This window comes from Somniosus microcephalus, chromosome 5, assembly GCF_052327205.1.
Source record: "Somniosus microcephalus isolate GS21.2 chromosome 5, FLI_Smic_1.0, whole genome shotgun sequence".
Classification (NCBI taxonomy): Eukaryota; Metazoa; Chordata; class Chondrichthyes; order Squaliformes; family Somniosidae; genus Somniosus; species Somniosus microcephalus.
Window position 1 is genome coordinate 11,885,730 of NC_140991.1, and position 12,604 is coordinate 11,898,333.

Consider the following 12,604-nt stretch of genomic DNA (forward strand, 5'->3'; position numbering starts at 1 on the left):
GTAGTGTGGATATTGGTTTGACTGTAGTGTTGATATTGGTCTGACTGTAGAGTGGCTATTGGTCTGACTGTAGAGTGGCTATTGGTCTGACTGTAGAGTGGCTATTGGTCTGACTGTAGAGTGGCTATTGGTCTGACTGTAGAGTGGCTATTGGTCTGACTGTAGAGTGGCTATTGGTCTGACTGTAGAGTGGCTATTGGTCTGACTGTAGAGTGGCTATTGGTCTGACTGTAGAGTGGCTATTGGTCTGACTGTAGAGTGGCTATTGGTCTGACTGTAGAGTGGCTATTGGTCTGACTGTAGAGTGGCTATTGGTCTGACTAGAGTGGCTATTGGTCTGACTGCAGAGTGGCTATTGGTCTGACTGCAGAGTGGCTATTGGTCTGACTGCAGAGTGGCTATTGGTCTGACTGCAGAGTGGCTATTGGTCTGACTGCAGAGTGGCTATTGGTCTGACTGCAGAGTGGCTATTGGTCTGACTGCAGAGTGGCTATTGGTCTGACTAGAGTGGCTATTGGTCTGACTGTAGAGTGGCTATTGGTCTGACTGTAGAGTGGCTATTGGTCTGACTGTAGAGTGGCTATTGGTCTGACTGTAGAGTGGCTATTGGTCTGACTGTAGAGTGGCTATTGGTCTGACTGTAGAGTGGCTATTGGTCTGACTGTAGAGTGGCTATTGGTCTGACTGTAGAGTGGCTATTGGTCTGACTGTAGAGTGGCTATTGGTCTGACTGCAGTGTGGCTATTGGTCTGACTGCAGAGTGGCTATTGGTCTGACTGCAGAGTGGCTATTGGTCTGACTGCAGAGTGGCTATTGGTCTGACTGCAGTGTGGCTATTGGATTGACTGCAGTGTGGATATTGGTTTGACTGCAGTGTGGATATTGGTCTGACTGCAGTGTGGATATTGGTCTGACTGCAGTGTGGATATTGGTCTGACTGTAGAGTGGATATTGGTCTGACTGCAGTGTGGATATTGGTCTGACTGCAGTGTGGCTATTGGTCTGACTGCAGTGTGGATATTGGTCTGACTGCAGTGTGGATATTGGTCTGACTGCAGTGTGGATATTGGTCTGACTGCAGTGTGGATATTGGTCTGACTGCAGTGTGGCTATTGGTCTGACTGTAGAGTGGCTATTGGTCTGACTGTAGAGTGGCTATTGGATTGACTGCAGTGTGGCTATTGGATTGACTGCAGTGTGGATATTGGCTTGACTGCAGTGTGGATATTGGTCTGACTGCAGTGTGGATATTGGCTTGACTGCAGTGTGGATATTGGCTTGACTGCAGTGTGGCTATTGGTTTGACTGCAGTGTGGATATTGGTCTGACTGCAGTGTGGATATTGGTCTGACTGCAGTGTGGCTATTGGTCTGACTGCAGTGTGGATATTGGTCTGACTGCAGTGTGGATATTGGCTTGACTGCAGTGTGGATATTGGTTTGACTAGTGTGGATATTGGTCTGACTGCAGTGTGGATATTGGCTTGACTGCAGAGTGGCTATTGGTTTGACTAGTGTGGATATTGGTTTGACTGCAGTGTGGCTATTGGTCTGACTGCAGTGTGGATATTGGTCTGACTGCAGTGTGGATATTGGCTTGACTGCAGTGTGGATATTGGTCTGACTGCAGTGTGGATATTGGCTTGACTGCAGTGTGGCTATTGGTTTGACTGCAGTGTGGATATTGGTTTGACTAGTGCGGATATTGGTTTGACTGCAGTGTGGCTATTGGTTTGACTGCAGTGTGGATATTGGTTTGACTGCAGTGTGGATATTGGTTTGACTGCAGTGTGGCTATTGGTTTGACTGCAGTGTGGATATTGGCTTGACTGCAGTGTGGATATTGGCTTGACTGCAGTGTGGATATTGGTCTGACTAGTGTGGTTACATCTCCACCTCCCCATGTTACATCATCAGCAAGATACTGGGAATAAATAATTAACGAATAGTTGGTTTTGATCTCTTGTAAATTTTGTTGAAGGAAATAAAGCTGCCAAGAGCTCCAGGATTTTGAGTGCACTAAAATGCCACTTGGCAGCACTGCCCTTTCAATAGATTCGATTGTCGGTGCTCGCTGTTCTTTACATCAGAGCCAATTGATTTTTATACGTCTGCAAGTTGCAGAGAGAAGCATCATTGATCATGAATGCAGTTACACAGCAGTGGGCTGCATCAGCATCTCTTCCATTCTAATTGGTGATATTGCTGGCCTGCACGTTGGGCACAGGTAGCCTGAGAGCAGAGATAGATTCCCCAGCTGCTGCAGCCGGGGTAGAAAACCATTACTGACCTAAAATTCAACTTGAAATTGAAATAATGCCATTCTAGTAAGGCTCAATTCTATATGATTGAAATAAAACCAGAAGATGCTGGAAATACACATCCAGTCCGCCAGAGGACAGAGGAGCGTTTCGGACGAGATCCTTCATCAGAACTGTCCTTATGTTTATGCTCAGGACCACCACACTTCAATTTGTGTTCGTTCCCTCTCTCTTGTGACGGTGGGTGCTCATTAGCTAGTTTCACGGGTGCCCCTTTTTGTACCTTAGCCAAGCGGCAGTTATTCACGTGGGAACGTTGAGCATAGCATCGCATTGGAGCACGATCCTGTTCGTGCGCCTGCACTTCCATCGGGTTGGGGGAGGAGGCAGTCACAAATCGGAGGCATTGAGACCAATTGTAGGCCTGTCCTGCTGCCCCAGCTGAATGAGCACAGGTCAGCGATCGAACCAGAGTCTCTTCTAGTCCGTTTCGGCTGAGTTCATTCCTTGCTGTCGAGCAATGCAATTCCTCTTATTTTTTAAAAAGTCAACCCAATTTGTTTGCATGTAAAACACACGGATGTTCTGCTAAAATGATTTTTTCAATTCCCTGTTTCTGGTGTCTTCTGGTGAAATGTTTAAAAATAGCGTGAGGAGTGCATTTTTCATTGTAAATGTTTCCCCTTTCTGTCTCCAGTCGTGTAGCGGTGCGACAGGACACCTGCAGCATTGTTGCCATCTCTTTAAATATCATGCAGAAGGTCCATCCTGTCATCTGGTCACTTAGCAACCTACCATTCGACTGTACCCAGGCTCTGGCAGTACCCAAACCCATAGGTGAGCAAGTGAACGAACCGGGCGATGAATGCTACTGAGATTTTTCTGTGCGTGTTGTTACACAACGTACCAGTTTTATAACCAAGCTTGGTATTATCTAAACCATACTTTCTAATTTAGCTCGCCTTGTCTCCTTGTTTCACTCCTGCTGGTGTCCTGCAGTAGGGCCTCGGCCCTACACTTGGGGGGGTTCCTCAATTTTTAAAAAAAGTCAGCAATTCCCTTCAATACTATTTTGGGTCCAAATAAAAGCTCCTCATAAATAGTCTGATTACTAAACATTTCATAAACCTCAGTAAAATAAGCAACTTGTTTAACATCTTGTAGAACGTGTGAGAAAGTCTGATGCCTGGTATGGGCTTCTACAGAAAACCACTGGCAAAGTGAAACCAATCAGTCCTTAAATAATCTCTAGACTAATGGCTACACTTCCTGACTCAGTTTCCAGGTATTAATTAAAAGGGCTGCAGTGTGCTTCGTTACCTTATTAATGTGCTGCAGTTTTATCGATCTCTGGGCTAGATTCGAAACCGGTTTAAGCAAAGGTTTGTTAATATTTCTCCTCTTTAGGTTGTCACTTGAGTGAATTAAACTTTTAAGTCCTAACATCTGTTTCTCTGTTTTCACTTCCCTAGCCGTGATCTGTATCGTGCACCATTCCCCAGTTCAGGGGGTGGGCAGGCGACCTGCTTCTAGTCAGGCCTCGTGACATTTCCGCTATGTAAATAACAGTGCACAAGGACAAGTGGGAGGCGGGTGTGTGGCTCTTTTAGCTTCCTTCTCCATCCCCACGCCTGGCAAGGGGAGTGATTCTTGCCCCTCTGTACCTCCCTACTAATCCATGGCTGAGATCAGAAAGTTACCGTAGAATATCTGTGGGTCAAGAATGGATTTTGGGCCAAACCACAACAAGTGATGGGTTTCTGCAAGTGCTGGGCACCTGGCACGACCAGAACAAACCATGTGGGCATGGTGAGGGTGAGCCCTTGCTCCGTAACACGAAGATCTATGTAACACTGCCAGAGTTGCTTCAGTTTTGGAGTGTCATTTGCACCACTTTGTGTGACTTCATTGTGGAGGGCCAGTGCCTTGTAGACCATTTTGTTTGCTGTGTGATGTGGATTGCCTCCATTTTGCAGGTGGTGTGGTCATCTTTGCTGTGAACGCGCTGCTGTACCTCAACCAGAGTGTCCCACCCTATGGAGTGTCCCTCAACAGCCTGACTAATGGCACAACGTCTTTCCCACTCCGTAAGTTGTCAATTCGCAGCCTGCGATTTTCTGCATAAGTCTGATAGGTCGTTGGATGTGGAACCATATTCCCACTCCTCAATTAATGCATGTGCGTTCTCATATTCATCCGTAATCCATGAATGAATGGAAAGGAGTTTAATCCATGAAAATTCTATATAAGGGAAGGGAGATTAAAAAACACTTTAATTTTTCTTTATTTTCACTCCTCTTGTCTCCTCTCTCTCCTCTCCTCTCTCGAAGGTCCCTTTCTGGGATATAGTTACCCTCTGACAACTCATCCAAATGGTTATTGTGTTATGTGAATGTTGACAGAATATTTGCCCAGGGCGGGAGGCGGTGCATTCCAGTGGAGCCTAATCCATTCTTCAGTCAGTGTCCATATACACGCACTTTCAGCAGGGGTCACTGGATAGCGATCAGGAACCCCTGTTGATTTGTGTTTCCCCCCCCCCCCCCCACCCCTTAATCCTAATCCGCAATCAGGTGAGTTTAGCGAGCAATTCATTGGGAATCCTGTGAATTAGCATGCAGTGTGTTTCTGCTGATTAGGAGACATCGAAGGTAGAAAGATTCAGCATTGCTGAGTGCACGAGACTAAAGGGGCTTCCAGTGTTGGGGGAGGATTAACATTTCAATTATCTCCACTGAGACACAGATTGAAATAAAAATCATGCAATGCGTAGATTGGTGGAGCATGGAAAATACGTCCCTTAAACTCTCACATTTGACTTAATGTCTTGGTATCTGCCTTTGAGTTTAGACGATTGTGGTTCAAGTCCCGCTCCAGACCAGCTAATCTGGGCTGACACTCCCAGTGCTGCACTGGCAGAGGGGCCGTCTTTCGGATGAGATGTTAAACTGGGGCCCCGTCTGCCCCCTCAGGTGGGCGTAAAAGATCCCACGGCACTATTCGAAGAAGAGCAAAGGAGTATTCTCCCCGCCCCCCCCCCCCCCCCCCCCCCCCCCCGTGTCCTGGTCAGCATTTTTCCCTTAGCCAACATCACGAAACAACAAGAACAACCTGCATTGATATAGCGCCAATAACACAGTAAAATGTCCCAAGGCACTTCACAGGAGCGATTATCAAACAACATTTTACACTGAGCCATATAAGGAGCTATTAGGACTGGTGACTAAACACTTTGACAAAGAGGTAGGTTTTAAGGAGCGTCTTAAAGGAGGAGAGAGAGGTGGAGAGGTTTAGGGAGGAAATCCCAGAGCTTGGGGCCTAGGAAGCTGAAGGCACGGCTGCCAAAGGTGGAGTGATTAAAATTGGGGATGCGCAAGAGGCCAGAATTGGAGGAGTGCAGATATCTTGGAGGGTTGTCGGGCTGGAGGAGATTACAGAGATAGGGAGGGGCGCGGCCATAGAGGGATTTAAAAATAAGGATGAGAATTTTAAGATGGTTGCGTTGCCGGACCGGGTGCCAATTTAGGCTAGGGAGCACGGGGGTGATGGGTGAACAGGACTTGTTAGGATACGGGCATTAGAGTTTTGGATGAACTCAAGTTTATGGAAAGTGGGAGGCAGTCAGGAGAGCTTTGGAATAGTCGAGTCAAGAGGTAACAATGGCCTGGATAACCTCAAACAGATCATTAGGTCATGTATATCATTGCTGTTTGTGGGACCTCGCAGTGAACAAATTGGCCGCTGTGTTTCCTACATTACAACAGTGACTGCACTTCAGAAGTACTTCACTGGCTGGAAAGTGCTTTGGGACGTCCTGAGGTTGTGAAAGGCGCTGTATAATTGCAAGTTTCTTTCCTTTACCTTTCCTTTCCTTCTCATTTTTCTCTGGAGTTTAGAAGAATGAGAGGTGATCTCATTGAAACGTAGAAGATTCTTAGAGGGCTTGACAGGGTAGATGCTGAGAGGATGTTTCCCCTGGCTGGGGAGTCTAGAACTAGGGGCCACAGCCTCAGGATAAGGGGTCGGCCATTTAAGACTGAGATGAAGAGAAACTTCTTCACGCAGAGGGTTGTGAATCTTTGGGATTCTCTAACCTAGAGGGCTGAGGATGCTCCGTCGTTGAGTATATTCAAGACGGAGATTGATTGGGCACTAAGGGAATCGAGGGATATGGGGATAAGGCGGGAAAGTGGAGTTGATATGAAGTTCAGCCATGATCTCATTGAATGGTGGAGCAGGCTCGATGGGCTGTATGGCCTACTCCTGCCTGCTCCTGTTTCTTTGTTGAATATGTGTGTGTTCTTAATTAAGCAAGTTGTTCTGACCAGATCACAATCTACTTCACAACATCACCAATTACTCTGGGATGAACAGAGTGGGAGGTGGAGTGACCGATCCTTACCAGGATTGTAATACAGAACCAATAATTGTCACTTCGATGGATATTGGTTGTGTGACTGAGACATGACGGGCATCATGATCTACAAGGAGGTCAGTGGTGAATCAAGCACCTCAGAAACCCATTGCTGTGTGTGTGACTCCTACAGGGATTCAGGATGGGGTGAAGATTATGCTGGACTGTGCTCAGGCTGCCTTTGTGTCCTACGATAAGATGGTCATTTCCTTAAAGGGAGGCGAAATGTAAGTATTGGATGTTGAAATTAGCTTTGGTCTCTGTCCGTTTCAATCTCTGTGCATGCTATACACAGTGTGCTGTTTCCCTGTAACGTGGGTAGTTCTAAGACCCTTTTTCACACTCTCACTCTTCCCACGTCTACTCTCTTATATCAAGCCTTCGAGAATTTGAATTCCGTTTTAAGAATCTGGAAATTGCTGGCGTCGTTGCCGTGGGTAACAGTTAAGTTGCTCCTTTCTGCCAGGCAGTGAAATATTGTGACATTCCAGAGTCGCAGTGGAGAATCACTCCTGGTGAATTCCATCTCACCCGCTTGTCCCATTTGATGGTCTTAAATTATGTAGCTCCTGTTAGTTAGGATAGTCGATTTTCTGGTAGTTACCCAGATTTTGGAACACATCACTGTCATTCACTTGGGTTGGCGAGCTTAGACTATTCCATGTCCAACATAACAAAAACAGATGATCTGGTCATTATCATGTTGCTGTTTGTGGGAGCTTGCTGTGCGCAAATTGGCTGCCGCGTTTCCCACATTACAACAGTGACTACACTTCAAAAGTACTTCATTGACTGTAAAGCGCTTTGAGACGTCCGGTGGTCGTGAAAGGCACCATATAAATGCAAGTCTTTTAGCTGTGGCTCTCGCCTCTTGAGTCAGAAGGCTGTGGGTTCAAGTCCCACTTCAGAGACTTGAGCACAAAAATCTAGGCCGACACTCCAGTGCAGTGCTGAGGGAGTGCTGCCCTGTCGGAGTTGGCGTCTTTTGGATGAGATGTTAAACCGAGGCCCCATCTGCCCCCTCAGGTGGATGTAAAAGATCCCCCGGCACTATTTCAAAGAAAAGCAGGGGAGTTATCCCCGGTGTTCTGGCCACTATTTATCCCTCAATCAACACAACAAAAACAGATTATTTGGTCATTATCACATTGCTGTTTGTGGGAACTTGCTGTGCGCTAATTGGCTACCCAGTTTCCTACATTACAACAGTGACTACACTTCAAAAAGTACTGCATTGGCTGTAAAGAGCTTTGGGACGTCTGGTGGTTGTGAAAGGCGCTATAGAAATGCAAGTTGGTTCTTTTTTTGCTGGCTCATGGACCCACTGGTGGCAGGTACACTCTGGTACTTCACTCAAGTGGCTCTTCATGTGTGAATAGGTCCCGGCTCTCTTTGCCACTAACCCATGGGCACTGAGGCCAATTGAAGCATCCCTGCCAACGCCATCTTGGGTGGACTAAGTCAGCACGGACTGGGGATCGATCCTGGGTTTTTCCTGGTCCATATGGCTCAGCTGATCACTGCCTTTAACCAGCTGAGTCATGTAGGACTTTCCCATTGATTTACATTATAGCTTATGTGGAGGTTGAGCATGCAGCCCATCCTAAAGTCAGTTCAGTGGAAAGTCCTGTTCAACCACCACTTGATTGTATGGAAGCACGGATATTCAACTATAACAACAACAACTTGCATTTATATCGCCCACAAATGATCAGATTCCCTGAATTCAGTTTCACTACTTACCATGGTGGGATATGAACTTAACCTCTGGCTTGCTAGTGCAGTACCATAACCGTACCCGAGCTACTGCGAACTGCTTTGGGACATCCTGATGGTGTGAAGGCCCTTTATAAATACAAATTCTTTATTTCATACCATTGGGAATTGCAATGGCAGAAAAAGCGAACCCTTCACTGTATAGCAATGTCAAGATTTACCACAGTGTTTATATAATGCAGTTTATAATGGTTGTCTGATAAAATAAAGTCTGCAGAACATCCTCTTTCATAATGATATGGGGCAGGCTCAACCATTATTCACATTTCACAAAAACGCTTTTCAGGTGTCCTGAAGGCTAGTCTCTTTGTGAGGACTTATATATATGCAACTTTCTCCTGTAAATATTTTGGACCCTAATGTAAATGTAATGAAAAGCCAGTTTTCTGTCAGCCCGTGACGTATTACTTCCAGTTGTACACCAGGTTATCAGCTTTACTTGTCTGTCCTGACTTACTGCGTCTTAACTGGATCTCGCTGTTTGATCCCTGCAGCTATGTGTTGACCCTGATAACGGATGGGATGAGGAGTGTCCGCGCATTCCACTTTGACAAGGCAGCAGCCAGCGTCCTTACCACATGTGTAAGTTTCAACACTTGGATTTATTCTCTGGATAAGCATCATTCTTTTCGTCCTCCGATACTGAATTCTGCATCCAGAACTGGCTTGAGTAAAAAGGAAAAGAGGATGAGTTCCTGTCTCCATGCTTCTTCCTGCTGAATGCTCCTGACCCCACATGTATTTCTGACCCGTCAAACTGCTCCCTGATCTGTCAACACTTGTATGTGTGCGAGCTGGTTTAGAAGTCATACTGTACCAGTTGAAGAGTTACTGCAGTGATTGGCTTGTATTCCCTTAAGTTTAGGAGATTGAGGGGTGATCTGACAGAGTTGATTAAAATGTTAAAAGGATTTCATAGGGTAGATATGGCTATTTCCTCTGGTGGGGAATCAAGAACAGGGCGGCATAATCTTAAAATTAAAGCAAAGCTATTCAGGAGTGAAATCAAGAAGCACCTTTTCACACAAAGGTTAGTGGAAATCTGGAGCTCTCTTACCCCAAAAGGCTGTGGAGCCGAGGGGACAATTGGAGCATTCAAGACTGGGATTGATCGATTTTTGTTAGATAAGGGTATCGAGGGATATGGAGCAAAGGCGGGCAAATTGAGTTTTAGGTACAGATAATCCGTCATTAATTGAATGGCGGAACAAGCGCAAGGGGCCGAATGGCCTCCTCCTGTTCCTAATGAGCCACATGTATGGGGAGATGCTTATTTTCAGCCCACCTCCCTTTCACTCATGACCTTTGTGACCTTTGGGACTCCTTTCATCACCTGGCTGAGGTGGGATTCACTGCTGTTCCCTCTCTGTTCTTGAACACAGGAAAGGAGCACTATTAGGCTGTATTATCCCAGCTCTTATAAAAATAGAATTATCCATTGGTCCGACAGTTTTCTTGTCCATTCCTGTGCAGGGGAGACAACCTTCACTTGACCACAGCAGAACGATTGAACTCAGGAGTTTATCCTGTGAGCAATCACAGGGACATTCCTTCATTACCATTCCTGAGAGTTGAACAAGATACGACTTGGGATTGTTGCCCCTACCAAAAAGAATGGGCTAATATGATCTGTCTGTGTTCACAGATGACCACGCTGGAGCCAGGCTACCTGTTCCTCGGATCACGTTTGGGGAACTCCCTGTTGCTCAGATACACGGAGAAACTGCAGGAAGCTCCAATGGATGTTGGAAAGGATCGGGAGAAACAGGTATTAAAAACATAATTCTGCCTTTTTGAGTGGAAAACGTCTACAGAGGATTGCAAATGCTGTCAAGTTCTGAGCATGTTTTCTATCAAGGTATGTCAAAGGGGAAATAGTTCAACAAGTGAAAGTACTTGCTTCTAAAAGTTCCTTCAGTCAATAATTTTGGTGGAAAACGTTGACATGCGTACAGAACAGGATTTTCTACTTTGTATTCACTCCGACTCAAGAAAATAATCAACAGGAAGAATTTCACTTCTGAATTTGTTTTAATAAAAGGACTTTGCTACAATCTTGATTCTCACACACAATTGCAAAATTTAATGGACCGAGCAATTATTGCTGCATAAAGTTATTAAGTATGCTGATTAGGCAGCTAGTTAGTGAGTTTATCTAATGATTGGAGTCTCTCAGTTAGAGAAAACTTGGCGTATATGAGCCCTTTAAGAAATTGAAGGGAGCTGTCAGAACTGATGGTTTTAAACATTTTTGGGGGGATATGGAGCCACAGTATGCTGCTGGTGGATACTGAGATCAGTGGCAGGGGCCCCAATCAAGCAAACTGCTGTGTCCTGGATGGTGTCAAGTTTCTTGAGTATCATTACTGCTGCTTATATCAAACAATTATTTAATATTCCATCACACACCTGACTTGACCTTTTATAGATAGCGGAGAGGCTCCAAGGGGTCAAGAGGTGAGCCGTTCATCACAATACCCTGCTCTGGTGTTAATGTGGCTGATCCAGCGAAACGTTTTGGTTAATGGAAACCCCTCGGATGTTGATAGTAGGGGTCTCGATGATGGTGGTGCCGGTGAAGGCCAAGGGAAGAATGCTGGGCTTTATCTTGTTTGAGATGATCATTACCCAGAACTTAGTGGTGCTAATGTTACCTGCCACTTGTCAGCCCAAGCCTGAATGTTATCCAGATCCTCCTTAAGGTGAGGTGTTCAAAATTATGAAGGGTTTTGATAGTGTAGATAGGGAGAAACTGTTTCCACTGGCAGGATGGTTAGTAACCACAGGACACAGATTTAAGATAATTGGCAAAAGAACCAGGAAGAATTTTTTTTTATGCAGCGAGTTGTTACGTTCTGCCTGGAAGGGCGGTGGAAGCAGATTCAATAGTAAGTTTCAAAAGGGAATTGGATAAATACTTGAAAAAGGAAAATGTGCAGGGCTATGGTGAAAGAGCAGGGAATGGGATTAATTGGAGAGCTGTTTGAAAGCACGTGCACGATGGGCCGAATGGCCGCCTCCTGTGCTGTGGATTCTGTGTCAGGCGAGGACTGATTGAATCTCTTCCTGGGTGAAGATCCCGCCGATACTCCATGTCAGGTTCACATTGAAGAGTGGCCACTTGGCTGAGTCATGGAAGGCGGCCAGAGCCTCGCGTACCGATCCCCCAACAAGAGTCAGTGTCCTCGGGAGAAGAAAAGAAAACGAGTGCAGGGGAAAGAACAGAAGGTGTGGTAGAGAGGAAGGGGCGATGTCGGGCAGTAATTGAGACAGCCATCCTTGCTGACTGCAGTGACCCTGATTGATTGGATTTGTTTTGTTCTGCAGGAAGAACCGCCCAATAAAAAGAAGCGGCTGGATTTGTCGGCGGGCTGGATCGGTGAGTATCCCCTCGGTCCCTTGGCCATTTTCAATTACATGGCTGAGAAATGGTGGCAAGTTATCAGTGCTACACGCAGTGCACTAAAGCCCGGCGTTGGTGTAATTAAAGCAAATGGCAGGGTATTGTTTGATTTCAGGCTGTGTGATTTGATGACAGTCGCCTGCTGTCCCTCATGGTACCTGCCCCTTTTCCCGTTCCCCTCCCACCAAAAGCCGAGAAGGACGGGGAAATGTGAAGGAGGACTCCCTCCCTCCCCAGCTGCCCTCTTTGACACATTCCAGCAATCGGTTAGAACTCTGTCTGCTCGCACACTCTGCTGGGAAATGACGCATGTCAGTGGGAGCTGGGGGGGGGGGGGGGGGAGAGCTGTAGGAAAAGGGAGCAAATACATTTTACAAATGAAGAACTCGCTGGTTACTCTTGTTTATTTTACATTCCAGCTGGTGATGTCGCTTTGCTGGATGACATGGACGAGATTGAAGTGTATGGGAACGAGGCCCAGTCTGGCACTCAGCTAGCCACCTATTCCTTTGAGGTAGGGTCCGATTTGCTGGGTGTCACAGCTAACCGAGAGGACTGAAAACCTCCAGTACAGTAAACTCGTTTAAACGGCACCTAATTATCCGGAATTCTCTAATAACCGGCAAAATTCAGGAATAGGTTCAGGAACCCAAAGGTAAGTTTTACTGTATATTTGTGGCTGTGTAACTGGGGTTTTCGTACCTTTTGCCGTGTAACCATGGCTCCTGCACCTCTGGTTGTGTAACTGGGT

General features: G+C 46.1%; 1 protein-coding gene across 2 annotated transcripts in view; it reads left to right on the forward strand.

Annotated features, from left to right (window-relative positions):
• Window positions 1–12,604, forward strand: part of cpsf1 (cleavage and polyadenylation specific factor 1) — a 104,083-nt gene that overhangs the window by 21,221 nt on the left and 70,258 nt on the right. For both annotated transcript variants that reach the window (XM_085987322.1, XM_085987323.1), the window contains 7 exons: window positions 2,958–3,097; window positions 4,237–4,347; window positions 6,808–6,901; window positions 8,945–9,032; window positions 10,096–10,218; window positions 11,778–11,829; window positions 12,273–12,367. In XM_085987322.1, coding sequence (XP_085843448.1) covers window positions 2,958–3,097; window positions 4,237–4,347; window positions 6,808–6,901; window positions 8,945–9,032; window positions 10,096–10,218; window positions 11,778–11,829; window positions 12,273–12,367 — 703 coding nt within the window. The remainder of the gene's footprint in view (window positions 1–2,957; window positions 3,098–4,236; window positions 4,348–6,807; window positions 6,902–8,944; window positions 9,033–10,095; window positions 10,219–11,777; window positions 11,830–12,272; window positions 12,368–12,604) is intronic.